This window comes from Leptosomus discolor, chromosome 4 (assembly GCF_034619465.1).
Source record: "Leptosomus discolor isolate bLepDis1 chromosome 4, bLepDis1.hap2, whole genome shotgun sequence".
NCBI lineage: Eukaryota > Metazoa > Chordata > Aves > Leptosomiformes > Leptosomidae > Leptosomus > Leptosomus discolor.
Genome location: NC_141394.1, coordinates 28,399,532 through 28,427,332, shown reverse-complemented (window position 1 = coordinate 28,427,332; position 27,801 = coordinate 28,399,532). Strand labels below are relative to the sequence as shown.

General features: G+C 41.4%; 1 protein-coding gene across 1 annotated transcript; it reads left to right on the top strand.

The window, feature by feature from the left end:
- Positions 1-448: 448 nt before the first annotated feature.
- On the top strand, positions 449-27,801 carry MTTP (microsomal triglyceride transfer protein). The gene is made up of 18 exons (XM_009951802.2): positions 449-509; positions 5,311-5,498; positions 6,073-6,216; positions 8,214-8,321; positions 9,071-9,187; positions 10,380-10,519; positions 11,381-11,531; positions 15,093-15,250; positions 16,133-16,301; positions 16,859-16,966; positions 17,915-18,127; positions 19,192-19,403; positions 20,032-20,129; positions 20,231-20,352; positions 21,129-21,356; positions 26,085-26,209; positions 26,543-26,713; positions 27,633-27,801. Exons 1-18 carry the CDS (start codon positions 449-451, stop codon positions 27,799-27,801), a joined length of 2,682 nt encoding a protein of 893 aa, XP_009950104.1.

The following is a 27,801-nucleotide window of genomic DNA, read 5'->3' as shown; positions in this document are numbered from 1 at the left end:
AGCATTTGCGTCTTGGGTTGCTCACAGAGTTGATATAAAACAATGGAGACAGTGATCAGGATCTGGCTCCTGGCAGCAACAGACCCAATTGCCGTTTTGTTCAGACAGAGGAGGAGTGGCAGGATCTCCTGGTCTTGCCAGGCCTGGAGGTAGGCTCCCCGGCTCAGAAATGTGGCTGTGTGGATGCAGTATTCAAAAATGAAAGCCGAGCTGATCGATAAAATGGGGTAGAAACCACCAGTTACCTTAGTTCTTAATAATTAACTGGAAGTCCTTTGATGAACTTAGTACCTGAGTGTGGAATTTGGAATCTGACCTTTACTACATCTAGATAAACAGTGTGGCCGACCCAGTGGCTCTCTCTGCAAGCGCCCCTCCACTCTCAGCAGTTCACTTCTTCGAGCCTCTCATACTTCATGCTGCAGTCAGGTGCTCGGGGGAGTCCAGCATGATTCTTCTTACCGTGCTGTTCCTTTGCATCATTTCCACCTACTCAGCCTCTGTTAAAGGTAGGTCTGTAACGGGCTTGGTTCAGCTTTTTGTTCAGCGAAGGCATAACCAGTGTGTGTACGCAGATCTGTTTTGCATCAAAAATTATTTGCTCATCTGTCCTTGAGTAATACTAAATACATTTAGTAATTACAAAGGTTTAAGTGCTTGTGGCATTCATGTCAGCAGGGGGGATGGAGAGGACAATGTTTTCAGGTGCACAGGGCCAGCAGTGTGAGCCAGGAGACCAGGGATCTTGACCTTGCTTAGTCAGGACATGCTGTGGGGGCACTGACTTGAAAGGGACTACTCACACGCCCAAAAGTTAAACACACAGAAGTGCTCTGATGGAGCACAGCCAGGAAGTGCTCAGGGCTCTCCAGGTTTCAGCTTCTGAGCAGTTGACTCAGCTACCACTGAAGTCAGTAACAAGTATCCTATTAATTTCACAGGGAGCTTGCTCTGCAATAAGTCATGAAAACCTGGATGTCTGCACAATCCCTGGGAGCAGGGCTTTGCTCAGGTGTCCTGATAAATGTCAAGGGTATGAAATCTCGAGACTGCCTGCTTCAGCAGTGCCAGTGTATGAAGCAAAGAAAGGTGTCTTCAGTAGTGGCCCTTCATGTACAACTTGACATCAAATTTAGAGAAGCAGCAATCTTAAATATGAGCTGAGACCTAGTTTTTAGTTTAACGAGGATGTCCTCATCATGATGAGGAGCAGGGGGGGCACACCATCCTAGGTTAAACTGTTAAAAAGGCTGTAGAGGTGCTCTCATGGGTGCCTCCTCCTGGACCTTGCAGGTGATTCAGGACACTATCTGTGTAAGCACAGAACAGCAACCTTCCCCTCTACCTCTATACTCCCTTAACAGAGGTTATTAAAAGCAGAGAAGTTTACGGGCAGTTCTCCATGAGTGTATTTCACCAGACTGCCAAGTTTATGGCTAGGCACCAATACGCCACATTTCTGGTGTCTGCTCTTCCCAGCTTCTCCTTAACACCAATTAGGCAAAGCTCCTTCTTGATGTGAGGTAATATTTGCTTGTCATGTTACATCCCCAGGGTACTGAGCAAGCATTTTCTCATTAATTAGTCCTCCCTTCAGCTCTGTCAGGTCTCATATCTTGTGCGGAGAGATTGAGAGCTAAATTACTGGCCCAAAGGCCACTTAGTGCCTCAGTGACAGAGCTGGAATTAGGACGAGTGTTTTAGCTTTCCACCAGGCCATGCTGCCTTTTGGAAATATTGATAGAATATTCTTTTAAGTCAGCTAGATCAGCACACATGAAACTTCCCTTCTGCAGTTCCACTTAAAAAATGTTTTCAAAGAAGTGGATGGGTTTTGCTTTTTAGAGGTATCTGGTATCAGAAACAGTTGCAAATATAATTTATGAAGGTAGAGCCAGCAAGTAGTTAGAGACGCACATTCTGCTCATGCCATATGTATTAATAAAAGGCACAGGACTTGACAGCTGTCTCTACTCATGCAGTGTAACCTTCTGTATTATACAGTATCATGATTTAATTATAGACTTGGCATGTTACCCTTAATGACAGACACTTAACATTACTACTCAAACTATGCGTTATGCACTCCACCTTGAAAGCAGGCACTTCTGACCCCAAGAGAGCATGGCTGATTGCAGTCTTTATGTCCCTCTCTCCTTCCTTCTCAGTCAGTGGGACATTTGCCATCAGCTCAAACGGCAATGGCTATAGGCAGCAAGGATCCCAGTGCTGTGCTGAATACAAAGGAAAGAGCTTCTAAAGGCAGGGCGTTTTTTTTAAGAAAAGTTTCTATCAGAAAGGTGTAGGAATATTCATTTTTAAATAGTACCGATGTTTTCTTCATGAAAGATAGCATGAAAATTTAGTTATGCTGTTTTGAATACTGGTTCTGGGCAGTGACACTGTGTCTCTGTCCCTCAGTCACCAATATCCCTCTTGCTTCTCAAATTGACCACGCTATCTGATTATCTCTCTTGGCTTCCACATTTCCACCGAGGTAAGTGCTAACTTCTTGGGAGTGCCTTCAATACTGCCTCATCCCTGCTGCTTCTCTTATCATGATCTACTGCTGGCCCACCGTTTCCCGTCAGTGACACCAGTCTGGAAACTAAAGACATCTTCTGCCCTGGCTCCTGCAGTGTTTTACATGCATGAATGGTGAAAGCTTTCAGAACCTAATATTCTTCTAGCTCCCAGAAATACTTGGCAATTATTCATCTCTTCCATGACACCTGCAAGAAGCTGCTGTGTCATTTGCTCATCTGTTTCCTTCAGGAGGGAACAGCTCTTTTGTATATGGGGAGAAGCAAATGCTAAAAGGGAGGAAGAGGGAAGGAACTCCTGCAAAAGGAAATAAAGATCTATAGGTTGAGAAAAGGAAGAGATTAGGTGAGAGGTGCTTTTAACTGAAAAAAGAGAGGGAGCAAAACCACAAGCACCCACCTTAACTAATAACACACATCTCTCAGCACCCAGATCATTTTTCTTGGATGTGCTTTTCCCCTATCTTTTATCTTTAGATGGGACTGTGTCACCCTCTGTGTTTAGAAAGCACCTAATGGGTGGCATTTGTAAAATCTCAGCTGATACTAAATCATTAGCACCGCTGTTTCTGCTGCAAATGAAGGACATTTTGAATGAGGAAGCAACCAGCTCCGAGGTACTGCAAGAAAGCAGAGGTGTCCCTGCAAGGTGCAGCCATCCCTGGGCAGGCACTGAGCACCCTCTACTCTCAAAGACAATGTAGCTTCAAAGGAGTGAGAGGAATTGGGGAAGTGGCTAGGAAATCCATAGTAAGCCCAAAGGAAGGGTTGTACACCTCTTGGTGACTTTGTTTTGAAGCAGATACACAAGACATGCAAAAGCAGAAGAGCCTCATCGTGCTAACATTAATGCTGCAGCCTCGCTGCAAAAAAATCAATTCGTTACAGCTTTGAGCTCCCAGGTGCAAACAGGCTGCTCTCCCAGGTTTACCAAACCTGCTGCACCACATCCAGCTGGCGTAATGCATAAGTCATTTTAGTTCTGTGTAGTTTTTCCAATTTACGCAGCTTGCAGTCCAGACTTGGTGGGGTCAGGGAAGCATTTTTTGAAGCTGACCTTAACCTACTGCTGTGACATCTGAGCAAACAGGGGAAGGAAGCGAGCAAAACCCCAAAAAAGGGGGGTTTTGGACTCTTTGAGCACTGCAGAATATATCAGTCCAGCCACGATGGAACTGCACTGTGCCCCTACTTAACTGGAATTTAAAATCTGGGAGTGAAATACGAAAAGGCTTTGGTTTTCCTTTTTTACCAATGCAGTGATTTGAAATTTATTTAGCAGAGTCAAATAAAACACTGAAAGACAAGACATAAATCAAGATAGCCTGTTGATTCTCTGCAAGGGACTTCGAACACACTGATTACATTACAGCATGCTTAAGAATTTGTCTGAGATGTTTTGATAGATTTTTCTTCTTTTTTTTTTCTTTTCCCTCTGCACTTGTCGTAAGATGGAGATGCATCTCCCAGAGGACAGCACTTTGCTTTTCTTAGATTAACTGTTGTGAAGTTGTTGCTTCTGCTCTGTACCTCCTGAAATCCATGAATTCCCAATGGATCCAGTGGTGAGGCATTTGGGTCCGAGAGGCTAGTGCCGTGCTGCTTACAGATAGCACCTAAGGTCACTGTATGTGTATTTGCTTTTCGGATGTAAGAGCACTTTGTGTGCAGCCAGCTTCTCCTCCTTTCCCTTCCCTCTACTAACTGACTTCATAACTGACATTTTTCTTGTGTGGAAGAGACCTTTGTAGCCATCCGCACCAGAGGAGGGAAGCCCTTGAAAGCAGTGAAAAGGGATGTTATGTATACCCTTCATGACACAACATTAAAGGGTATTCAAGAAGAAATTGATTTTCCTTAGCCACAGAATTTAGGAGCACAGTCTGATTCCTGTGCCTGAGGCTGGGTAGAGAGTTGTGACACTGGTGCCACTCATTCCCCTTGTGGCTGTGCATGGGAGAAAAGAAAGAGAAGACAGGAAAGGGTGTGGTAATACGTAGTTTTATAAAGGAAAAATACAAGTCGTTTGTATACTACAGATTTCATTTACACTAACGAGTGCAACGGAATCCCTAGGAAACAGTCTATCATCTGAGTTGTTTTTAATGCAGATGGAAACTGCACTATAAATTGGGTATGCAAGTTGCATTTATGCTAGAATTTGGCTTTTATATCCCTTAAAATACATAATTAACAGCAGAGGCACAGCTAGGGGGACAATTATTTAGTTTAAAGAACAAGGTCTTAATTATTTAATCTAAAACATTTTTTCCCAATGTCTTCATTACATTCATGTCACCCCTGGGCAATGCTCTCAATGGAAAAAGTCCAAATAAACATGCAAAAAATGCAGAGAACAATTTCTGTTGGCCCCAACAAATTACGTCAGTGCATTTCAAATTGCTAAGCACAGAAATTGCATGATTAATTACAGTATTTTGAGTTGCAACTGATTTTAGATTCATTTATAATGCTAACATAGCCAAAATAAATTTGACTCTCTCTTATTTATTTGAGTGTAGAGCTAGAACAAAGGATTTTGTGGACATACTTATCTTAAATACATGAGATTAGTGTCAACTTAATCACAAAAAAAACCCATCTGCTCCAGTGAGACAGCCTCTGTAATCAAGCGTAGCAGGATCAGTCCCATAAATCTTTTGTTGGCAATTAAATTTTTAATATTTCTAAAGGTGTTTTTTAGAGAAAATGACAGATTATGAGAGTTAGTCAATTCTAAAACAGTTTGGTTTTGCTTTACAAACAGGGCACACTACTGGACCAAGCTTAAATAATGACAAGCTATATAAATTTGCTTACTCAACTGAAGTGTATGTTGATCGGGTGAAAGCATCACTGCAGAAAAGTGCAGGATACCGGATTTCTTCTGGTGTGGATGTCAACCTCTTATGGAGAAATCCTGACAATGACGATGACCAGTTGATCAAAATTACGGTAATTAATGCCATCACACAACTTAAAACATGCCCAATCTTTTCTGCATTTATCTAACTGCATTTATCTAATCTTGAAGAACTGATTTTCAGAAGATGAGCTAAATCTTTTATTCTTCTCTTGTCTTGTCAACTAAAACCAGCTTCTTTGATAAGCTGGTTCCTATAAAACAAGAATATATCTAACATCGTAAGGCAGACCTTCAGAATATCTCATATATATTGAAATTGCTTCATGCAGCTTTTGTAGCTTCAAACAACTGGTGTGCAAGCACCTACCTGAGGGGCAATAAGTTGTCTCAAGTCCTCAGTTCTAGCTGCAAATCATGACATTTGGTAAATACAAACTGGGTTTGATACTTAGCTTTATGGTGAGTTTTTCTACCACTTACTTTGCCAGTGGTGAGTACTGGTTTCTTCTGAAAACATAGACATAGGAATCATGGAATATTAATGATCAGAACCAGAAATGAAGAAATAAAAAATATGTATTAGGTGATTTAGTCTATCCAGCCTACCCCAGGCCAATGCTAGACTGCTCTCTACACAAATTTTTTCTGCTTTTACTTTGCTAGATAAGAGATGTTCAAGTTGAAAATGTGAATGAACGTCCAGCTGCTAAAAATATCTTCAAAGGAAAAAGCACAGAGAAGATCATCGGGAAAGAATATCTGGAAGCTTTACAGAGGCCCATAGTTATTGAGCTAGTCCGTGGAAAAGTAAGACCCTTTCTTTTAAAATTCAATCCATAAGGAAACCTGAGACAAATCTTTTCTTACAGGCTTGGAGAATTTTATATCCTCTCAGTGTTCTTAATAGGCCATCATGTCCTATCTTTCTCTACAAAGTACAGTAGTTTAGAACAGACTGTAATTTACCTGTACAAGGGGACCTTCCAGCCCGAGCCTCTTGTGCACTGAGAACACCATACAGTACAGAAGTAAACGGATTGGCCACAAATATATGGGTACACATGTATATGTATGAACAATTGCTGTGTAAGATTTGTGCTCTTGACTTCAGTGAGGCCAGGATTTTATTCAAGGTCTGAAGGCAGAAAAGGAGATACAGTTTGTCACGAGGAAGGTTATACCGAGTCTGTGAGGAACAGTGTTAATCACTTTAAAACCTTATCAAATATTTCAGCGTGACTACTTTTCCCACCTCTCTGGCTTGCTTATTTACTTCACTGTCACCTGCAGTTTCAATGGTCCCAAGTTAAGGAGCTTGATCTGTCATGGTGTTCCTCTACTGGGAAACTGTCTCCAAAAATCAGAAGAGAAGGGACAGTGAGCAGGTGTGTCTCAGTGTGTGCCTGGGTTTTATAGCCTGCCTTGAGAGACCACCAAAGAAAGCCCTGTCCCACCACAGAAGCACCCATGTCCAACTGTAGCTCCCATGTCCAACTGTAGCTCTCAGAGTCACAGTTTTGCTCAGAAGAGGATTCAGATAAATCCATCTCCCTCTCTTTTTCCCTGCAGAGCTGCTCACTTGTCCCCTTGTGCTCAGCCTACTGCTCTGGCCAGGAACAGCAAGACTTGAACCATGGCTGCTCCTGCCTCCCCTTCATGCTCCTTCACCCTCTCGTTGCTTGTTGCATTAGGCCAGCAACCCTGCTCTCCCCTCTACAGCCTGAGCAATGCTCGGCAGGTGGGATGTGGGTAGAGGGGCAGTGAGAAAGGAGGAAGGTTGAAGGTCACACTCCCTTTTCTCTTCTGCAGAGCGGAGTGAGGGCTGTGACACCCTATCCCAGCAAGATCTTTACCTCCTGCTGTAAATAGGCACTGAGCACACACCCTGGCCGCCAGCTCAGCCCACTGAATTGCAGCTGCTATCAGGCCTGCTCAGTAACTTTCAGACTCAGTGTTGTCATCAGTTTTACACAACATAAAAAGAAACAGGACAGGACTGGCTCCCAACTGTACACATCTCTAAATGAGAACAGAGGTATCAGAAGAACACAGTCAAAATACATCTGCTCCTAATACATTATGCAGTTCACATGCTAAGATTGAGATGTAGTATTAAAAACTTGGGCTTTTTCGCAGCTAATAGGGTCTATACACTTTTATGCTTTCTCTGTTGTGTGATTCTTTCATCCCTGGCACAGTGATTTCACTTTCCAGGGTTGCCCTGAGATAACATGCTGATTGTACTTACAGTTCCTGAAAAAAAGTCCACTTTTAAAGCACCTTGAATGCAGAGTGGAGGTGCAAAGTCTTGTTACCAGAGGAGAGGCTCAAGCACAACAGTTGACCCATGAAGTGCAAAGGTTGTGATGTGTTTGACACGTCATTTAAGTCACTCTAACTGTGATTTACCTATGATTCATTCTGGGTTTTTGTAACCTGTGATTAAAGTGCAACATATTTTATGCCCTGGGGGGAGGGATTATCTGAGGATTATACAGAAAAATGAGTCACTTGTGAAATTATGTAAAGTTTCCCATTTCCCTTCCAAATTCTCTCTAATTAACAGGAGGAAAGATGCTCACTGCACTGAAACTGTGCTTAGGTATAGCTGAAGGCCGAAATATGTTTGTACTGTTATCAGCAGGCTGTGCGGCCCCTGGAGTTTGCTTAAGTAAGGGCAACAGGTCCAAATTCAGCTTCCCAATCAGAAAAAAAAAAGTAAAGGGAGTTTTTCTAAAGAGGATCCTCACTATCCCTTTATCAGTTAACCAGATTTGTTGAATATTTGTTTTTTATTCCTGCAGGTTAAAAACTTCTACTCGTATCAAAATGAACCTGGTTTTACTCAAAATATTAAGAGAGGTCTGGCTAGCCTTTTCCAGCTACAACTGCACTCTGGTGCTGCCTATGAGGTATGGTGCTATATCTGGCAAGATAATCATCATCAGAGAAACAGGCAGAGCGCGGTCTGCTCTGAAAGGCAGACCTGTGTCTCCGGCTGACTTCAGAAGGAATGAACTGTGACAGAAATCAGCCTTTTGGTTGCCTTTGAGGTTGGGGATGTAAAGACAGCGTTCTGAATATTTGGTGACACAAGTTGAGTTGCTGCAATTAACGTAAAAGATTGTTGAAATTCATTTGATTTAAAATGTTTTTATCAATTTAGCAGAATTTGGTAATAAACCAACTTAAACCGGGTCACTATAAAAGAGATTATACTGATGTATAAAGTCAGTTGATTCCTAAATGCAATTCAATGGATTAGGCCATTTAAATCAGAGTATCCACACAAAGTTAGCCATGGTTAGCTCCATCCATTTAACCTACGTTACGTTGTTAAATTTCTACGCCTGTCCACATGAGCAAAGCTGGAATTTAACTCGATTTGAGAGTATAGTGCCGGCTGCCAGGTGTTTCCTGAAATTGCTGTTTAAACAAACATTGTTGCTTTCCTTCACAGCCATCTAATGAAAAATGCCCCTGCCGATCCGAAGCAGGTAGTTAGAAACACTGATACCTTCGAAACTGGTAAATAAACCCAAATAGTGCAGCATCTCAGATACAGAATTCCAACAGCAGAAAATGGTTCATCTTTGGAAGGTGTCCTGGGGTCCCAAACATAAGTTCAAGAAATTGTCCTAATCTAACTCTTTTTTCCAAGGTGGACGTATCTGGGAAATGCAATACAACTTACCATGTGCGGCAAGATCAAGTGACTAAAATAAAAGCCCTGGACTCCTGTGAAATAGAAAAACAAGGATTTACCAGCTACAACCGGGTATGATTTCTTTATCAAAATAAAATCTCTTCTGCCTATCTAAAATGCATTCTTAGCAGCTATTACTCATTTTCTCAAAAGTCCTTTCTTACATTTAAGAAAGCAAATTCTACATGTACATTTTGTAGGATTACTAGTACAAATTTCATATGTAGCACCCGTGGGGAGAACAGGGAAAGGATTCTCCTCCTGTGTAAACCACCTTGGCTTAGCTGACACTGAGTACAGCACACCAATTTGGATAATTTTTGGATCTCATCCATAACATAGTTTATATGCAGATTTACAGCACTTTTGTCCTGACTGTTTTAATTGATGTAAGGCTTCTTTTTTCTTTGGAGGAAAATACTGGATACAGTCACAGTCATAGTGACAACAGTAACCTTTTTCCCAGCTGCTAAGTCACAGCATTTAGTGTACACAATAAATGCCAGGCAAGACGCTGACCGGTCAGGCTTGCCTAGAAGGTCAAAGGCTTCCCTAATGCACAGGTCTAATGCAGGAGATGTGCCGTAAAGGTAACTGAAGCCCTACTATGGCCCTAATGGTCCTCCACTACTAGTTAATGCCTTTCTAAGCAGTTACTACCGAGTGCAAGCTGGACACATGTTGAAGGCACTGGGATTCTCTGCATCAGAAACTGACCTTTCTCAGCTCAGAGAAGTACAAAGGTAGCACACACTCTGTTAATAAACCACCTTAACTCTGTGACTGAACTCTTGATTTTCATACTCCCCACAAAGACTTCATCTTGTTTACAAACAGATCAAACAAGGTGTCTGACTTTGCTTCCTGGGTGTGAACATGAAAATGTTGTTTACAAGACATTTCCCTGGAAAAGCTTCTCATCTAATTTCAAGTTTAACTAAATGTAGTACTGGGCATTTTCTCAGTTGCAGCCTGCTCCATAGCTTCCTCCTCTCCCCCCCCCCCCCCCCTTTTTTTTTTTTCCCCTGGTACGTATTGAATTTGAAGCATGTGGTGCAGAAGTAAGTAGCTCCTTATTGCAGAAGGAATTCTTGAGAAGCTGGTTGATAGGCTTAGCTTGAGATGTTGTCAACCCACACACACCTTCCTTATTTGGCTCTATTTCATCGTGGGTTTTGCCCTGATTTGGAACTGTGAGCAATTTTCCTATTCTGTTGTTTATTGATCAGCCCTTTTTTCTGGTTCATTTTTAAATTATTTTCAGATTTTGGATGTCAGTACAAAAGCCTCATCTGCCACAATTTATGTGCTGGAAGACAGTTTCATTAAATCCATTAAGGCAGAAGAAAATTATGTTTTGCTTCTGAATTTCCGACGAAAAACAGGTGCCAAAATAGTTTCAAAGTAAGTTGGGCAATTGGACTGTCATTGATGGTAGCAGGACTAGTGGTTCCAGTCAGGTTATATATGTATGTCTTATAGCATCAAGATCTAAGGCTGTAAACTCTCCAGGTACAGATTTAGGTCTCTTTTGTATCCGTATGGTACCTAGTCCAACTTTGATTAAGGGCTCTACCATGCTGCAAATAATAAATAATGGCATTCATAAGAAGTTAAATTAAACCAGCTGGAATTGGCTAAAACATTTTAAGCAACACGTTACTTCTGAAGATATTCTGTTTCTGTGTCCTCTCATTTCTTAAGAAATACTTCCAACGGATCTCCATTTCTGGTATGTGAAAGTTCAGAAGTGTAGAAAACAAGTATAGAAAGGAAACAACAGTGAAACCTAGATCTGTTAGGCTGCAGACTCCAAAATGCTGGGAGATTGGAGATACTTATGCAAGAGAAATGATTCAGGCATCTCCTTAGTATTATGACATTTTAAAAATGTGCATTCAAAATCTCACTTTCCAGATCTTCTTATGAACAGATAAGAAACATTTCAGAATGTTCAGAATGTTTCACTGAAGGCTGTTTACCAGGTGCTATAAACAGATACTTTAGAAAGTCTGTTATTTAGATATTTTATGCCACATACCTTTAGCAGTAATTCTACTGGTATCAGATAACAGAAGTGTCTGATACCTTAAAAAAAGCCATAGACTTGCCATGTTCTGAACATTTTAAAAATGAGATTTCAATAAATCCGTGTCTTATGTTTTGGTCTGTGGAGGGGTTTTTTTTTTTTCCTCTTGCCGAGATTTCTGCATTTCTGCTCTAACAGTTGAGGTCTAACAGTGTCTTCACTGTATGGATACACAGGCAGAGACTGGAACTGAAGTCAGTACAAGCTGGCCCTGGACTGATCGCTGGGAAGCAAGTCACCAGTGTTATCAAGACCTTGGACTCCAGTTACACTGCTGTGTCACTGGTAGCAGAGCCAGTCAAATCCGAATGCAAAAAGTGTCCTTCAGTAAGTAAACACGGGCTCATTGGAAGTCAGGTTGGTAAGCTGAGCAGAACAAGTGTGAAGGAAGTTTCTGTCCAAGCAGCCCACTAGGAGAGGTCTAACGTAGCAATTTAAAATACACCCCAGAGTGGGGAGCACAGTTGTGACGCAATGGTGCTCCACCACACAACGGTGTTTTAAGATGTACCTCTAAAAGTACCAACCTTTGTGATCTTTTTCAAAGACTGAGTGAGGTAGTTCTCAAGACCACTAGAAAATACAACACCCTTTTGTTTTATTTCATCTTTGCTAAACTTGAGCTGGCAAGAGCTTATTTCCTCTGGGTAATGGAGTGGGAAATGACTTTTAAGATGGTCAGACAGTGTTTATGAACAATTCTGACATGGAGGAGCTAAACTGCTCCTAGAAATTAAAGGTAGTTAGCCATTCCTTAGGCAGGCTAAACATTTGTTGGTAATATATCTATCCTCTTCTTACTGCCTGGTCCTGAAGGAAGTCTTTTATTTAAAAGACTTCATAGCTATTTTGTAAATATAAAATGGGGCTTTAGTATTCTTGGCAGGACAAACACTGTTCTCATTTTTCCCCTGGAAAAAAAAGAATTACCTTGGGTTTTTGTATTTAAGACATCTAAAGGCTACTAAGAGCTTGGTACTGTAAATGTGTCACCTTTTGTTTTACTGATGCTATTTATCATAAACTAATATAAATTGATATAGTGATTGTTAGCAAACAGTTTTAATACTGTTACTGTTGTGGAATGAATTTAGCAGTGAATGGGAACATTAATTTAAAGATTATTATTCTCTGACATTTTTTAATAAGCAAGATAAGGCTTCTATTCAGCACACATAATTTTAATCCTCCAGAGATATCCTTATGAGCACAAATGCCTTGCTGTATTGGAACTTGTGCTAGTTATTTGAAAGTAGCATTGCACTGTAATAATTTATCTTGTCCAATGCTTGTTGGGCCACAGAGAAGATAAAAAAATATGTTGGAGGAAATGAAATAGAAATTATGTTGCATGTGTGCTGGAGCAGTTCTGAGCAGGGAACATCAAGGGATCAGAGCAGGGACAGGTGCTTTTTCCCTGACTCTGCCCATCAGGATTTGTGCTGACCAATTTGTCACTTGGAACCGAGTTTGTCATAATAGTTATAGAGATGATTTCCAGATCAAGATAACAAACATAGGGTATAATTCCAGAGCACTGCACGGGGACTGAGCTATGTCATTATAAACCTAATGGCACGATGAGAATGAAGTCCTGCTTTCTCACTGAATTTTACAGTAACTGCTATGAAAAGATGAGGTCTATAAACAGAACACTGTATCCAAAGCAGCAACATAACATTTGGTACTTATATATCATAGTATACATTAATGCCATGCTGACATGGTATGGCCTACAGTTTTACATTTTCAAAACCCTTTTTAAATCATAACAGGTCTTATCTCTATGTTTATGAATTTGGTGCAAGCTGGCGCATAGGAGGCTCCACATTAACATAAGGAAAAACTTTTTCCCTGTGAGGGTGACAGAGCACTGGAACAGGCTGCCCAGGGAGGCTGTGGAGTCTCCTTCTCTGGGGACATTCAAAACTCGCCTGGACGTGATCCTGTGTGGTCCTGCTCTGGCAGGGGGGTTGACTAGATGACCTTTCAAGGTCTCTTCCAACCCCTAACATTCTGTGATTCTGTGGTAAAATAACCATTACTATCCCCGCTTCACAGATGGCAGCATGAGATTCTTGTGAGGTTATGGCCAACGTTTGCATGCTCTTTTCAGAAGAGGCTATGGTTCTTACTTTTTTTTTTTATGCTCATGGTTCCTACAGGAACAGATGCTTGCCCCTTCTGAAATTGAGGTGGGTTTGTTCTGTTTTGTGCAGCCAGCCTCTGTAGGTTGGTAAAGCAGCTGTCAGGCACTGACGTTCAAAACCAGCTCCTGCTCAGTTTAGGACCTCTTTGTTTGGCATGAATTTCCTAGAGTACCCACAACGCTACCATGGTAATGGTCTGATCTCTCTGTGTCCAAGCTTGGCTGAGTTGCCATGTGGAAGCGTGTGCATCTGTGCCTGAATACTTGGGGTATTCAAACCAAACTGCTACATCAGGAGAACGAGGCCCCTCGCAAAAGTCAATTGTGAATGCTGTTTGTTAAAGTCATGGTCACTGCAGGAGATGGCAGCTGCTGCTTGTAGCAGCTGAATAGTTAGAGCAGCCCCCCCAAAGACGAAGACTTGTTCTACACTCTCTTTTGCTTGAGATGGCTTCAGCTTGCATCTCCCACCTTGCTCAGCTCTAAGATATGGCCTGAGCTGACCAAAAGCAGCCCATACAACACAGGAGAAAATACAGGATTAACAAGGTTAGAGATTTTTTGCTGGGCTATGGTGCAACTTCAACAGGGGGAATAGAAAGTGCCCCATATGTTTATCCAATTTCAGCTTATAATAGCCACACTGACCTTGGTGCTAAGCACCAATCACCAGTTGAGGTTAACAGACCCATCTGTGCCTCAGAACATGAGCTCCTCCCGGCTGCGCATTAATCCTCAGGAAATATCCTATGTCTCAATCATTGTTGCCTAATTATTGTTTGTTACAGTTGATGGAAGTTGCACTCTGTACTGCTGAATGATACTTCTCTTTGCCAGCATGTTCAAGTGTTATTGCCTAACACAAAACCCATGATGAAGAGGGGAAGTATTTTAGTAAGGGTCAAATGGGTGCTATTCCCATTTGGGAAAACTGGAGTAAACACTGCTGCAAAGAGCAGCTGAGTTTTCACCAAGGAATGTTCTTGATAATTTGAGATAACAGAGGCAAAGGCAAGCGAGAGAGGAAAGGTCAAAATACCTGCACCAGTTTCTTATCGGATTGTATCTGGAAGGGCAGGTATAGGTGCTTTGGTACCGTGTTGGCTCATTCAGGTCAAAAATGCTGTATGGAATAAATACAGCAACAGCATATGAAGAAGCTGATAACTCTTCTAATACCATCTTACATATCATTTTGTACAATAAACACAAATCCCTCCCCATCTCATGCAGGTTTATGAATAAGAAATGGGAATTACTTATGGGACATTTACTCCCGTTCCACACTAACTGCTTACAAAATTACTGTCTTCTAAGAAAATATGATCAATTTGTGAATTGGGGATTGTGCATCTCCCACTTTAAAAAAATTGACTTAGAAGAAATTTGAAACAGAAGGCAAACTCTGTGGTCACCAGAAAGCATAGTGCATTTGCAAGAGAAGAGAATTGGCCTTATTCCAGTTACAGTAAAAATAATCGTGTTTTCTTCCAAAATAGATTGCATTTAAGGCAATGTACTTTATCAGGAAAATACTAAAGTATTGGAAGAGAAACAGCTATTTAATGGTTTCAAATATATTTGTGCTGGGTTATCATAAATTAAATAATATTTAGCTAAAGGATCATCAGTCTATTTGATTTCAGCTAATGTGAGCAGGCCCACACATTTAGTAAGCCTGATTTTAAGAACTGAAACCACAATCTGAGACATTTGACATAACGTGGATTATTTTGCAGCTTTCTGAACACTGGCAGAGCATCAGAGAACATATGTATCCTGAAAAGCTTTCCAAAGCTGAAGCAGCAAGAAGCTTTTTGTCCTTCATTCAGAACATCAGAAAAGCTACAAAAGAAGAGATACTGCAGATTATTAGAAGTGAAAATAAAGAACTTCTGTAAGTCATCATGAACAAGCTCTCAAAAAGTTTAAGTTACTTAAAACCGCAGATGGGCAAATTACATGCAAACAGATTCAGTTCTACTGGTGATGTCCTAGCAATGCAAAACCAGTATTCAGTACTGTCTACAGAAAAAGGATTTTTTTTTAAAAAAAAGCTATTTGTTCTTGTAGTATGATCTGTTTGCAGCACACTGTTCAGCCACCAAGATTGTATCTGCAATGCAAGGCAAATGTGCTTTGTATCTTACCCAGAGATTCTCATCCCAACTGCTTGTTCTGAAACACTCTAACTTGTTCTTGACTTGTCCATTTGTTTGTTTCAAATGGAAATACAGCAAAGGGGATGTTCACGCCTGGATATTGTTCTAATATTAGAGTTTGGGTATGAATAGTGTGTACACCTAGACTTGGGAGTTGGAAAGCGTTTCTGAATCCCACCATATAGTCAGAATCTTTCAAACAAATTATAGCAGTTGTTAACAACAGAGATAAACCTGGGAGTAACTCAGGTAGTATAGAAGCCTAGTTGCCATTGTGTATGTAGAAATAAAACACCTTTTTCCATTTACAATGTTGTCCTGTAAACTTTAAGACACTCTTAATAGTTCTGTTTTTTCAATACTTTTTTGTCCCACATTTGCTAAATATAAATACTACTATCCATGCATATGAGTAATTTCTGGAGTTCATCTACCATTTTGAGTTGGAAGAATTCAAGAACACCGGGGTTTTTTCCAACAAGAGTAAAAAATTCTGTCTCTAACCTGCAGTGAAGAGATGTTTCAGCCTATTAGCTTCTTTCTTTCTATACGCAGCAGAGTCTTTCTGGTATTTTCGAGGTCATTACAATGATATGTTCATTTCCACTTCTTTGTAGTCCGCAGATAGTGGATGCCATAACCTCCGCTCAGACCCCAGCATCACTGGAGGCCATAGTGGAGTTTCTTGACTTTAAGGATGCAAGCACTTCTACCCTGCAGGAGCGATTCCTGTATGCCTGTGGATTTGCTTCTCACCCCAGTGAAATGCTCCTGAAATCTTTAACTGTAAGGCAAAGCACAAAACAAATACAACAGAGTTAATACTCTTGAGCCTCCTCTGTGTCAAAGGGGAAGGAAAGAAGAAACAACGGCTGCTGTTTCAAATTTTCCTTTCTTTATACCTTCCAGGGTTTCCTTTAAGTGTGCCAGTAGCATACAGCCTGGAAATAGCAAAAATTTGTGGGTCTATTTACTTTCTAAAATGTTATCAATAGCCACTACTTGGAAAATAAGCATAATTCTGAGTGTTAGCAGAACAATTTGAGGATTGTTTGATTGTTTCCTTATCAAAGTCTTGTAACCATTTAATACTTTTTTTTTAAAAAACATAGCTTCAAAATGAATCTACTATATGACACTCTGAATGTAACTCACAGGAAAATGGAAGTCAGTTATTACATGTAATGATAGAGCAGTGCTTTGCTTCACCTGAGCCCGTGGTCATCACTGCTGTTGCATTGCACTAATGTTCACAGGAAAGGAGGGAGGGTATTCAGCCCACTACTGACTGTGGTTCATCATATTTAGACAGAGAGACTAACAGCATTGCTTTTGCATAACAGGCTAAGTTCAAGGGTGATATCGCAAATGAAGAAATCAGAGAAACTCTTGTGATCGTCATGGGAGCGCTCATCAGAAAGCTATGTGACAGAGAAGGCTGCAAGCTTCCAGTGAGTAGCTACTTTTCACTGCTGGCCAAATTCTGGTCTGCAACACACGTGAATGATCTGTTGCTGCTGATGTTAGAGCATGAGAGACATGGGAAGCATATTCCCCTGTTTTAAAATAAGCTCATAAACGCCTATGTTTGATAGAGAGAGGTTGGGGTTTTTTAATACTTTGTGAGCTTTAGGCTTTAACCTGGTCTCTCTCCATTTCTGTGGATTTCTTCCAGTTTGCTCTTGTTTGACAGAACTTCTTCTCACTGCCTAGTATGTCAGCAGAAGCAGTACTTGTGCGCCCTTGTCCAAAGGTTTGCATGTCCTCAGAGAAACACTGGCAAACTCAGGATTTATTTAATATTTGCAATCACCTTAGGTTATTTCAGCTCTGTGAAGAAAATTCGTTTGTTCAAGTACTCAACTCTGCCCCAAACATGCATAGAACAACCCAGGAGAAATCCACCTTGACCACGGACTGAGTAGATGCTAGTGATAGAGGATGAAAATGATGAGACTAGGCACTGCTGCCTGCTGGATCTGTGCTGTTTAGGGTTGCAGCATGCTGCTGAAAAGACACAGGGCACCTGATCAGCCATTTTTCCTTCCCCTGTTAATTGCCAAGTACTCCTATAACATTATGTTATGAAGCACTAAAGAACTTCCCTTGTCTTTTTTTTGTGGGGGCATGTTGGCCCCACACGTAAGACCTGTGAAGTCCCTGAATCAGGGCTGCAGCATCTAGGAAATGGTAAATCTGTGGACCAGGTGTCACTGTGGCTATAGCCACTTTGGTTGTGCTTGAAGGAAGCCATCAACATACAGTTTACAAATGACACTTCTGCTAATGATGTTTTGAAACAAAACCATGACAGAACCCAGCCCTGCCCCTCCTACTTCCATGAGGGAAAAAGGTAGGTTTGTGATTACTGTTTTAAACATGCTGTTGATTTTCTTTAGGCTGTTGTGGAAGCCAAAAGGTTGATTCTAAATAGACTGGAGAAGGCTAAGAAAGATGATAATGTGAGGATGTACCTGCTAGCACTGAAGAATGCCCTCCTTCCCGAAGCAATTCCACTGCTTCTGAAGTACGTGGAGTCAGAAGAAGGGGCCATCAGCAATTTGGCTGCCACTGCCTTACAGAGATACAATCCTTCTTTTCTCACCAAAGAGGTAAGAAAATATACTGCCCAAGAAGAGGAGTGCAAGAAACTGTATTAAACATAAAGTATAAATTAACAGGGTTCATTTGTCAGTCCCACTCTTTTTAAAGGTGCCCCACATATGGTTTTTTTACCTCCAGGAAATTATTACACACATCTCAGTTCCAGACAGAGAACTATATATTCCTGCTTGCCAAATCCCAGCTCCCGGTCTGCCAGTGCTAGTCAGCCTTTGGTTCCAGAGTCACGCACAGCCCTTGAAGGTGGGAAGCAGTCTGCAAGGAAAACTGGGCTCCCTTCGCAAGAGCGCTGCCTTCCTTGTGATGCACAGGAACCTTGGGCACCTGTGTAACCCCCGTTCTTTCTTGTGCTTTCACATAGCCAGGGAGAAGGCATGAAGTAAGAGAAGGGCAAAATAGCTGCATCTTACCTTGCAGCCTCCAGGAGTAAGAGAAGACATACAATATAGCAGAACATGAGGTCCTGCCTCTGCTGCATCACCCTGCATCCCATTTCATACCTACTGCTGTCAGCTGTGACTGAGGTTGCCAGGGTGCTGCTCTGCAATGAGCATGCCAGAGGCCGTTCTGTCAGTGAGGATACATGGCTCTCCATGGACTTATCTGCAACAAAGTTGTGTCACAACCTTCTCAGGGACACAAGGCCACCACAGACACTATCTAGAAAATTAAAATGGCAAGATTCTTGATTTTTTAAAAGCACGTATTCCGTTAAGACTCAAGGAAATCTGTCTCTTGATCTTACCACTTCCACAGTATTTTGATCTTAGTGCTCCTACTTATTTACAGCCCCACTGTGAAAATCAGTGTAGAAGGCTGTGTTTGGACTGTGGCTGAAAGAACATAACAGATGCCTTGCTTGCCCATGTGGTCACTGAGCTATACATGTCAGGGACATTCCAAAAGGACCATGAAAAACAGGGTGCTGAAAATATATCCTTATGTATCAGCCTTAGCTGTGGACCTAGCTTAAGCTGATATAAAAGAGATGCCAATCTGTACTTTGCCCAGTCATCTGTGTGAGCACTGACTGAATAATCTGTTTCCTGACCAGGTGAAGGAAACAATGAACAGGATATACCACCAGAATCGTAAAGTCCATGAAAAGACAGTGCGAACCACTGCAGCTGCTATCATCTTAAACAGTAACCCATCCTACATGGAAGTGAAAAACATCCTGCTCTCCATTGGTGAACTGCCTCCAGAAATGAGCAAGTACATGCTCTCCATGATCCAAGACATACTTCACTTTGAAATGCCTTCAAGGTACATTAAGTTCAGTATAAATAAATACAGCTTATACTTACTTCTTTGCATAAACCCGAAGAACACACAGGTTCTCATAAACTAATACTGTAAAATTTAAGCAGAATATAAAGGGACAGTCGATTTTTGTGTCACTTTTAAGTATTGATATTTCAGAATAAATCTCTGCATTTCAGTGACATTCATTTAATAGCTATTCACATTTTCAGAGGTACAAATAAGAATTAGGCCTCTAACTTGCACTACTGTAAGAAATGTCATCTATTGATCTTAATTCTCTCAGTGGGGCCCTTGCTTTTATAGCTTAAGAACCTGTGAACCAGAAAAATTTTAAACATCACAGCACTAGAATGAAAATAATTAAAATATCTCTTTTTCTCAACATCACTAATTTTCAGGCAAGACCTTTGCTTGCCTTTCTACCTGTGACTGCAGAGAGTAGCTTAAATTGGAAAAGATGCCCTGGGTTAGGGCAGATTTTTAGTGGGAAAATGCAAGGGTTCTGAAGACCCTCTTTCCTACTGGGAAATTCACCCTCTCTCAAATTTGATATTTCTACAGAACAGTAATACGTGTGGTAGCATAATGTTTTTGCATGGTTTTGTTTGTTTGTTTCAAAATACCACAGCAAAACAGTTCGGCAAGTTCTGAAGGACATGCATGCTCATAACTATGATCGCTTCTCCAAGATGGGCTCTTCCTCTGCCTACTCTGGCTATATTACCCGTATGTAAACATGAAACTGCCTTTTAATACTTTTTGTATTCCCAAACATTTGATTAATCCACTAGTTTAGTCACAGGTACCTTCTTTCTTTTTTAATTAAGGTGGTCCTGATGTATCATCCACATATAGCTTTGACATCCTCTATTCAGGCTCTGGCATTTTAAGGAGAAGTAACATGAACATCCGTATTTTTGATAGAAATGCTGAACTTCATGCCATCCAGGTAACTGCCACACTGTACATAAAAGCTAAGACAGTATGTAGTCCTCTTCTTGCAGCTTCTAAATCAATTCAGCTAATGCTTAAGACCATAAGGTTTGCTGCACTGGGCAGAGAACAAGCCAATAACAGGGGAAAAAGCAACTCACAACAGCCAATGAGGCACATGCTTGCCCTAAGCAAAGGTGTTTTGTTCTGTCAAGTCCTGTCTCTAGACAGTTTGTCTGATGTAATCAGTAAAAGCTCTGTGAGTCTGTAAAATCAAGTCCTGTGTTTCGGGTATAACGTAGAATGGAAATACAAGGAGTAGATCAAATTTACAAAACAAAGAGATTTAAATGAGATGCCTCTGATTTGGACTTTTCTTAATATTGGCAAGTACCTTCAATATTATAACCCTCCTAAATTTCTACAGGACAAAAGTTGTGCAGTGGAACATCTTTGGGTTTTCCCAAACTGGGTTTTCTTCCAACTGTCTGTGGAAAATAGTCATATGAATAAAGGAAAATTTGTTTGAAAGAAAAGTGGGCTTGGAATTGTGATCTGCCTGTGGGTAAATTCTGCCTGCATCTAAAGGGAAAAAAACGTGCCAGGAAATTATTTTATCTTCCATTTTTCTAGCTGCTCTACCTAGATCCTTTCAGTCTTAACCTCATACTTTTTCATCTACAACTACATAAATTAGAGTTAGGCTCTTAGTCATTAAGAAAATGTGTAGGGTTGTTAATGGCCTGGGTCAGGCAGGTTTTTTATTGATTCTGTATTACTGTTGCTTCTTAGGTGGTGATTGAAGCTCAAGGTCTGGAGTCCATAATAGCTGCAACTCCTGATGAAGGCGAGGAAAACCTGGACTCCTTTGCTGGCATGTCAGCCATTCTGTTCGATGTCCAACTCAGGCCAGTTACATTTTTCCAAGGGTACGGTGATTTAATGTCTAAGATGTTCTCAGCAACTGGAGATCCCATTAACGTGGTGAAAGGACTTATCCTCCTGACAGACTACTCACAGGTACTAGTAGCACACTGTTTGCTTCTTTTTCTGTCACTTAAGCACAGACGCTCCCTCCCTCACACCATTATTTTAGGACATCTTATTTTCTTTTTTTTTCAATGCTGATAAATCTGATCAATGTTACATAGGCTTCTCTTACTGTGGGAGCAATAGAAAAGTCACAGGTATTAAAAACCAGAATGAAATTACAGGAAAAGCAGTCTAGAACAAAGGTGAGAACACATTATCATTCTAGAAAACAAAGTATCACTGAATAAAAGCAAATCCAACTGTGTTTCCTGTAGAAAACTCAAAATTGCTATCAGCTATGGTCTCCCCTCCCAGTTTCATGTAATACAGTATTGTCCCATCTGACCACCTAAGTTTTCCTCTTCGCCAGTTGTCCAGGGACCTTGTGTCCAATTAAGCAGTAACTGTCAGGTGCTGAATGAATGAATCACTGGTACTCAGACTTTCCCAGATAACTAACATTCAAAGAACAATGCTAAGGGGTCCAAATTTCAAATGCTTATTGCTAGGCAAAATGAGGAATTAAAATGAGGATTACACAGTTTTCATACAACTGCCACCCAAATGGTCTGTTAATTTTATGCTTAAATATAGACTCATACACAAATATAATTGGCAACATAATGTATTATTGGAGGATGAAAAATCTAGGCATCTCTCTGAAAGTGCACGGCCAGCATTTGGTTTAATATTTTGGTTCTTCCCAAGCAGGGATCTCCTTAGAACCTGTGGATTTAACAGCAGCACTCAGCTCATGAAACATCTGCAGGCTTAAACTTCACTTTTTACTTTCTCCCTTTAATTCTTGGCAAAAGAAAATGCCAAAAGCAGATGATGAGAAAATCCACTCTGATCAAAATTACACAGAGACACTGCCTGGACATGACAGCTGTCCCCATCCTGAACCCAGCTCAGCCCTTTTATAACAGTATTATAAGTCTAGAGGGCTTCCCATGTAGTGCACAAATTGGCTAACTAAAGCTCATTCCAACAATGCTTTACAGTTCACACGCAGATTATGGGCAAAAACTTTACCATGACCTATTTAAGAAAGTGACAGCAGAGGTGAGAAAGATAATCATGTCCAGTCCTGAGTGTATGAGCGTGGTGCTTACAGAACTAAGTATTTCCAACTGCTGTGCATGCACCAAGCCCCAAAAATACCCTGGATGAATCAGCTTGCCGGGCACCACGAGAGCTCTGCCAGCTGGCACAATCTCCACTCCTTGTCTTTGGAGAACCTCACAAAAGTCTGGGGCACACTGGGGCTGGGACTGCACACCAATTTTAACAATATCAGTGTGTAACATGTTTGGTCAGTCACTGACTCTCTGGAAGCCTAGGCAGCAGTGTGATGAGATGCGGTCCCACCGTGCTTTCTCTCTTGGGTTACCCCTACTACAGTTGCTGCCTAAGCTCTTTGGGACTCAAGCAGTGAATACAACCAAAAGTGTGTGTTCACAACCAGAAAAGCACACGTTCTTACCTCTACACCCCACAAAGGCAAAAGTTGTTTAAAGCACTGTTGAACACAGCTTCAGACTGAGCTGAATTTTAAACACAGCACATCTTTCTAAGTATGGTTTTACAGCTACGTTCCAGATCAACAGCAACACCAACACAGTTTGGGCACTTCCACATAACCCGGTTAGGCTTCATTAGAAATGCTTTCACCTGTCAAGCTGTGATTGAACTGTGATTACAACTATACCAGAAAACACGGTCAGAATGGAAGTGTCAATGGTGTAACACTGGAACTGAGGAAAAACAGTGCAAGAGAGCCATAATTAATCTAGCTTCTTGATAGCTGAATACTACCTCCGCTTTCCCTGGCCAGCACAGACAGGCCTTGCCCAGAACATAAGCCCCTTTACAAATTCGTACTGTAGACAACCAAGCCAAACGTGGATTTATCTTCTTTCAGAGAAGAAAACCAGGCATGGGAAACAGTGCCCATTCTATGATACCAAAACTCAGTGTGTCACAGCTGGCCACAGTGTGATTTCAGAACAGGCAAAACCCATATGTAAGACACAGACAGTGCAGCTGAGATCAAGCATCAAAGGCATGGCTTGGAAGCCAAGACTGGGACGTAAAAATGTGACAATTGAATTGTCAGGAAAGAACTTACGTAATATTTGGGTTGCAATTTTTGCATTGGTGCAGCCTGATTTTGAGAAAAGTGATTTTTAAATATTAGAAAAGTTCTGCTCCCCTATTGCTGCTTATAAGGATCATTTTGCATAGAAAGATCAAAACTGACTTTTACTCAAAGTGCTGTAAAATCTACCAAATAAATCCCTCCCTGGGAGGAAGAAGTTATTTTGTCTTGAAATATTATTATTTCAAGTTATTGTGTCTTGAAATACAGCCATTGGCAGTTCTCACATTGTTGTTTGGGGGCTAAGAATAACCATCCAGAAGTTACAATTCCCTCTATAAAATAAACAGCTCTCATAAAACCGTTTTTGAGGCTCCTAAGTCACCTGCATTAAAGTTCAGTAGTGTAAATATTTCTCCTAGGCAACACACCTGCCAGAAGCACAGAGAAATTAAATACTGTATTAATAGGTCAGAGAAACCATTTGAAAGCCAGACCCCAGTGGAAGATAGCCAGTTCCCAAAGAAGTGTCTATTTCAGCCGTCTGCATTGTATTACAGTAGCACTGACAGTGCAGTACATAAAGAAACTGGGTTTTAGTTGAAACATAGCATGTTTCAGCATTTTAAACGGTAACAAACTACCAACTCTGATCTTTCAGATCACATTTTCCACTGCAAATGACACGCAAAGCTTAAAATAGGAAGGGAAAGGAAAATGCTGCTCCTGAGGAGGCTGGGTCCCTGTGATTTGCACCTCCTACTAGCCTGGATTGGATTTGCACATGAGGTGAAGGACAGGGCTGAGCTCTAAATAAGGAAATAGATGAGCTAGTAAAACACAAGACAAGCGCTCCTCAGCCTCTCTGCTGGTTTCAGTGACTTAATTCTAAGCAGCCTTTAAAGCCTTAAACTGTGCAGCCATTGCAAACCAAACCTGCTCTAATATTATTAGGTGTAATTTGACAATGCATCTAAAAATACCTGCTCCTCTGGTTGTGTGTACATGTCTTTGCCAGAATGTGTACTGTTACCTTCTCGCTCATTAACAGCCTCCCATCAATTCCGTCCCAATTAAAAGCAAAGTAAAATAAAGTAAAACAAGCTTTATCTCTACACCTAAACAGACCGATGAGGAAAGTATTCCTTGCCCCATCGCAGTCAGTAGAAAAGCTCCCTTTGACTTCAGAAAGACCACAATTCTAACCCGTGATTTTTACTTGGGTGAAAATAAGAAATCGGAGCACGATATGACCACGCTTGATGGGGGCGTGCTGGCTTTATAAGTAGTAGCCACTCCACTGTGTTCTTACAGTAAATCTCAAGCCCACTTCAACAACAACTCACTGCCAAGTTGGTTCTGCCAAAGAGATTGTTACAGAGACTGTTTATTTACCCTAAAAGGTGAAGTAACCACAAACAGCCACCATAATTATCCAAGTCCTCAGTTACAGCAGGAAAACTTTAATGCTCTGAATAAAAACCTCCTCAAATGATGCCCCTTGCTATAAGGATTAGGAAGCCAGACTGTCTCTGCTTGCTTCTTTCTGAAATCTTGGGATAGCATTAGCTGGAACCACTGGACTACCGAATAGCCAAGAAGAGGAGAGAGACTTTTAAGGTGCCTGGACATCAAAAACGGGGAGGAAATTTGGTATTCACACATCCTGCAAATGCCTGCAGCATTACCAGTGCTGAGAATACCACAGGCACAGAAACCCAGGAGAAGGGAGAAAACCAGCTGGGAGAGAGGAGGAAGTGTCCTGTATGCGAGGGACATGATCCAAATAAACTTTTCCCAAATTAATGATTCTTTTAAAACAGTGAATTGATCCACTAGTTCTTAGGGAAGCAGGACAACTATATAAAGTGAGTTAGATTGCCAAGCTGAGTGAACCTTAAAATCTTGGCTGTGTGTCAAAACTTAAAAGTAATGAGCCGCCGTGACCCCGAGCTGTATTATGACTTCCGAAACAGACTCCACATGATGTGCTTCCAGTCCAGCCGTAGAGGTTCGAAGAAGCCATGAGCACACTCGAAGTTTAATGGAAAATGCATTAAATGCAAATTCACAGTGGCAAGTCAGGTGCATTAGCTGATGGGTTTGGCCACCCAGCCACTGAGAACATAATTCCTGCCATATGGTGGGTTAGGAGCCACTACCCACTGCACAACTGCTTGCAGCACTTCTCATCCTACTGCCAGGATGGGGCTGCCTTCGGGCATGCTGAAGAAGTCACACTGCACTGCACCTTTGTTGGGGCTCCAGCAAGAAGTTTAATCTGACTTAGCCAGACTGCCAGCAGAGCCTCCATGAGAGAGGCTCTTGGAGACAGAGGCCATGATATTCCTTGCAGTGATACTCCTTGCAGAAATTATACCAGCTGGTGCATAGAGGAGAGGGGAAGGATGCAAGGCACCTCACCTTCACTTCCTCCCATTTTCTAGGGAGCGAGGTACATCAAGGGCATTTTGTCCACCCTTTCAGAAAAGCCCTCTATTCCTTTTTGTTCCTGCAAGATGACAAGTGGCGTGATTGCCACACAAAAGGGAGTAAGGAAACCACTGAGGTCTGCAGCCAGTGACGGGGGCATTATCTGTGCTTTCCGGCTCTAGGAGATTCAGCTGCAGTCCGGGCCAAAGGCCAGCGTGGAGTTCCTGGGCAGCCTGGCGATCGACATCTCGGGAGGGATGGAGTTCAGCCTGTGGTACAGGGAATCCAAAACCAACGTCAAGAACCGGTGAGATGCTCCCAGCATATGCTATAGCTGTAGAGAGCTCAGGCTCCTGAGCCCCGGTAGTCCAGATGAGAAGAATTTAAATACAAAAGATCTTGAAGATGAGTTAAAATTAAATAACAGTTATGTGCATGAGAGATCATTTGTACTTCTATTTTCCTTTCTACCTGAGTAATACCGGTTCCCACTGGTCTTATCTGAATTTATACAAGTTTACTTGAAGAACAGGCTCCTTTGAGGGCAGTTTTTATGTATGGATAGTAGGACTGTTTGCAATTTAATTTCCTCTTTCTTAATGCATTTTGAATTAATTGTAATGCTGGAATTTATTTGCAGGGTAGCCATGTTTGTAGCTGGTAATGCTGAGGTGGATTCCTTCTTTGTAAAAACTGGTATGGAAACCACTTTGGAAGTAGAAACAACATTAGACTTCATCTCCACGGTGCAGTTTTCACAGTACCCATTTTTAGTCTGTATGCAGATGGACAGAGTTGAGTCTCCATTCAGGTAAGAACTAAGAGCACACAATTTCTGAGGCATCCTTCCAGCCAGCTGCTGAATCTGGAACTTTCGTTGGTGTTCACAGCCACGAGAGATTAACAACAGAGGCCGAATTTCAGCCTAACACAATCAGGTGGAGCATAGGCCGTCACACACACCAATCTCTCTGATAACCCATTCTTCCCTGTCCCTCACCCCTGAGACTCAGAAAGGACCTTTTTGAAGACCACAGCTCACTCTGAACGTGCACTTTAGACCAATTTTCTAATTTGGTTTTGCAAGTAACTGAAGTGGTAGGAAACTGTATGATCAGTTCTGATGGTGACCTGACACTTTGCCAGCAGTAGTTCTCTGTTACACTGTTGAGAGAGGAAATGCATAGCCATAAACTAGCTGAAGTGGGAAATTTTCTTCATTGTCTGCTATTTACTAGTGTCAACAAAAATACCTGGTGTGTTAAGCTCTTGCAACTGTCCTGTTCAATCATATTTTATTAAGGCACCAACTTTCCTGAAAGCTAAACAACTGTGCAATAAGGTAAAAAGATATATTCCAGTAGCCAAAGAGTAGTAATTGCATTGCCATGTGAGAAGCTGGGTTTACTACTCCATCCTAATCCCCATTTCCCAAGACCTATGGTCAAAAACATTTGCAGAGCCTGTGCCAGATTTCCATTCAGGCTTTTCTGATCCAAAAGATGGTAAGCCCGAGAGGAATTAAAGAACTCAAGGAACTTCAGGAAATCCTAATAAAACAGTTATCTGTTATTCTGCAGATACTAAAACATCTTCTGATTTTACCCACACATTGTGGAAGTGTAATCTCGTATGTATGTAAAGTATTTATCTCTAGTGTAGCCTCACCTACAGGGTACAGATTTTGCATAAATTTGCTAATGCCAGACCACCACGTTGTGTCTTTACAGGCGTTACATGACTAAATATGAAAGTCTACCATCTGGCAGACGGTACACTGCAAGGAGAGGAAAAGCAGAACTGTTGGCAGGTAATGAATACCCTCTCCATCAAGAAAACTCCAACATGTGCAAGAAGGTTTTCAGCGCAAAGTCCGATTCCTCCAGCAACTGGTTTTGA

What these genes read in the sequence shown, in the direction of transcription:
- MTTP (XM_009951802.2), top strand. Translation starts at nt 449, where the DNA reads ATGATTCTTCTTACCGTGCTGTTCCTTTGCATCATTTCCACCTACTCA. An exon ending in CACTTTGAAATGCCTTCAAG is followed by an intron (nt 19,404 to 20,031) that starts GTACATTAAGTT and finishes AAAATACCACAG; the next exon opens with CAAAACAGTTCGGCAAGTTC. An exon ending in AGAGTTGAGTCTCCATTCAG is followed by an intron (nt 26,714 to 27,632) that starts GTAAGAACTAAG and finishes GTGTCTTTACAG; the next exon opens with GCGTTACATGACTAAATATG.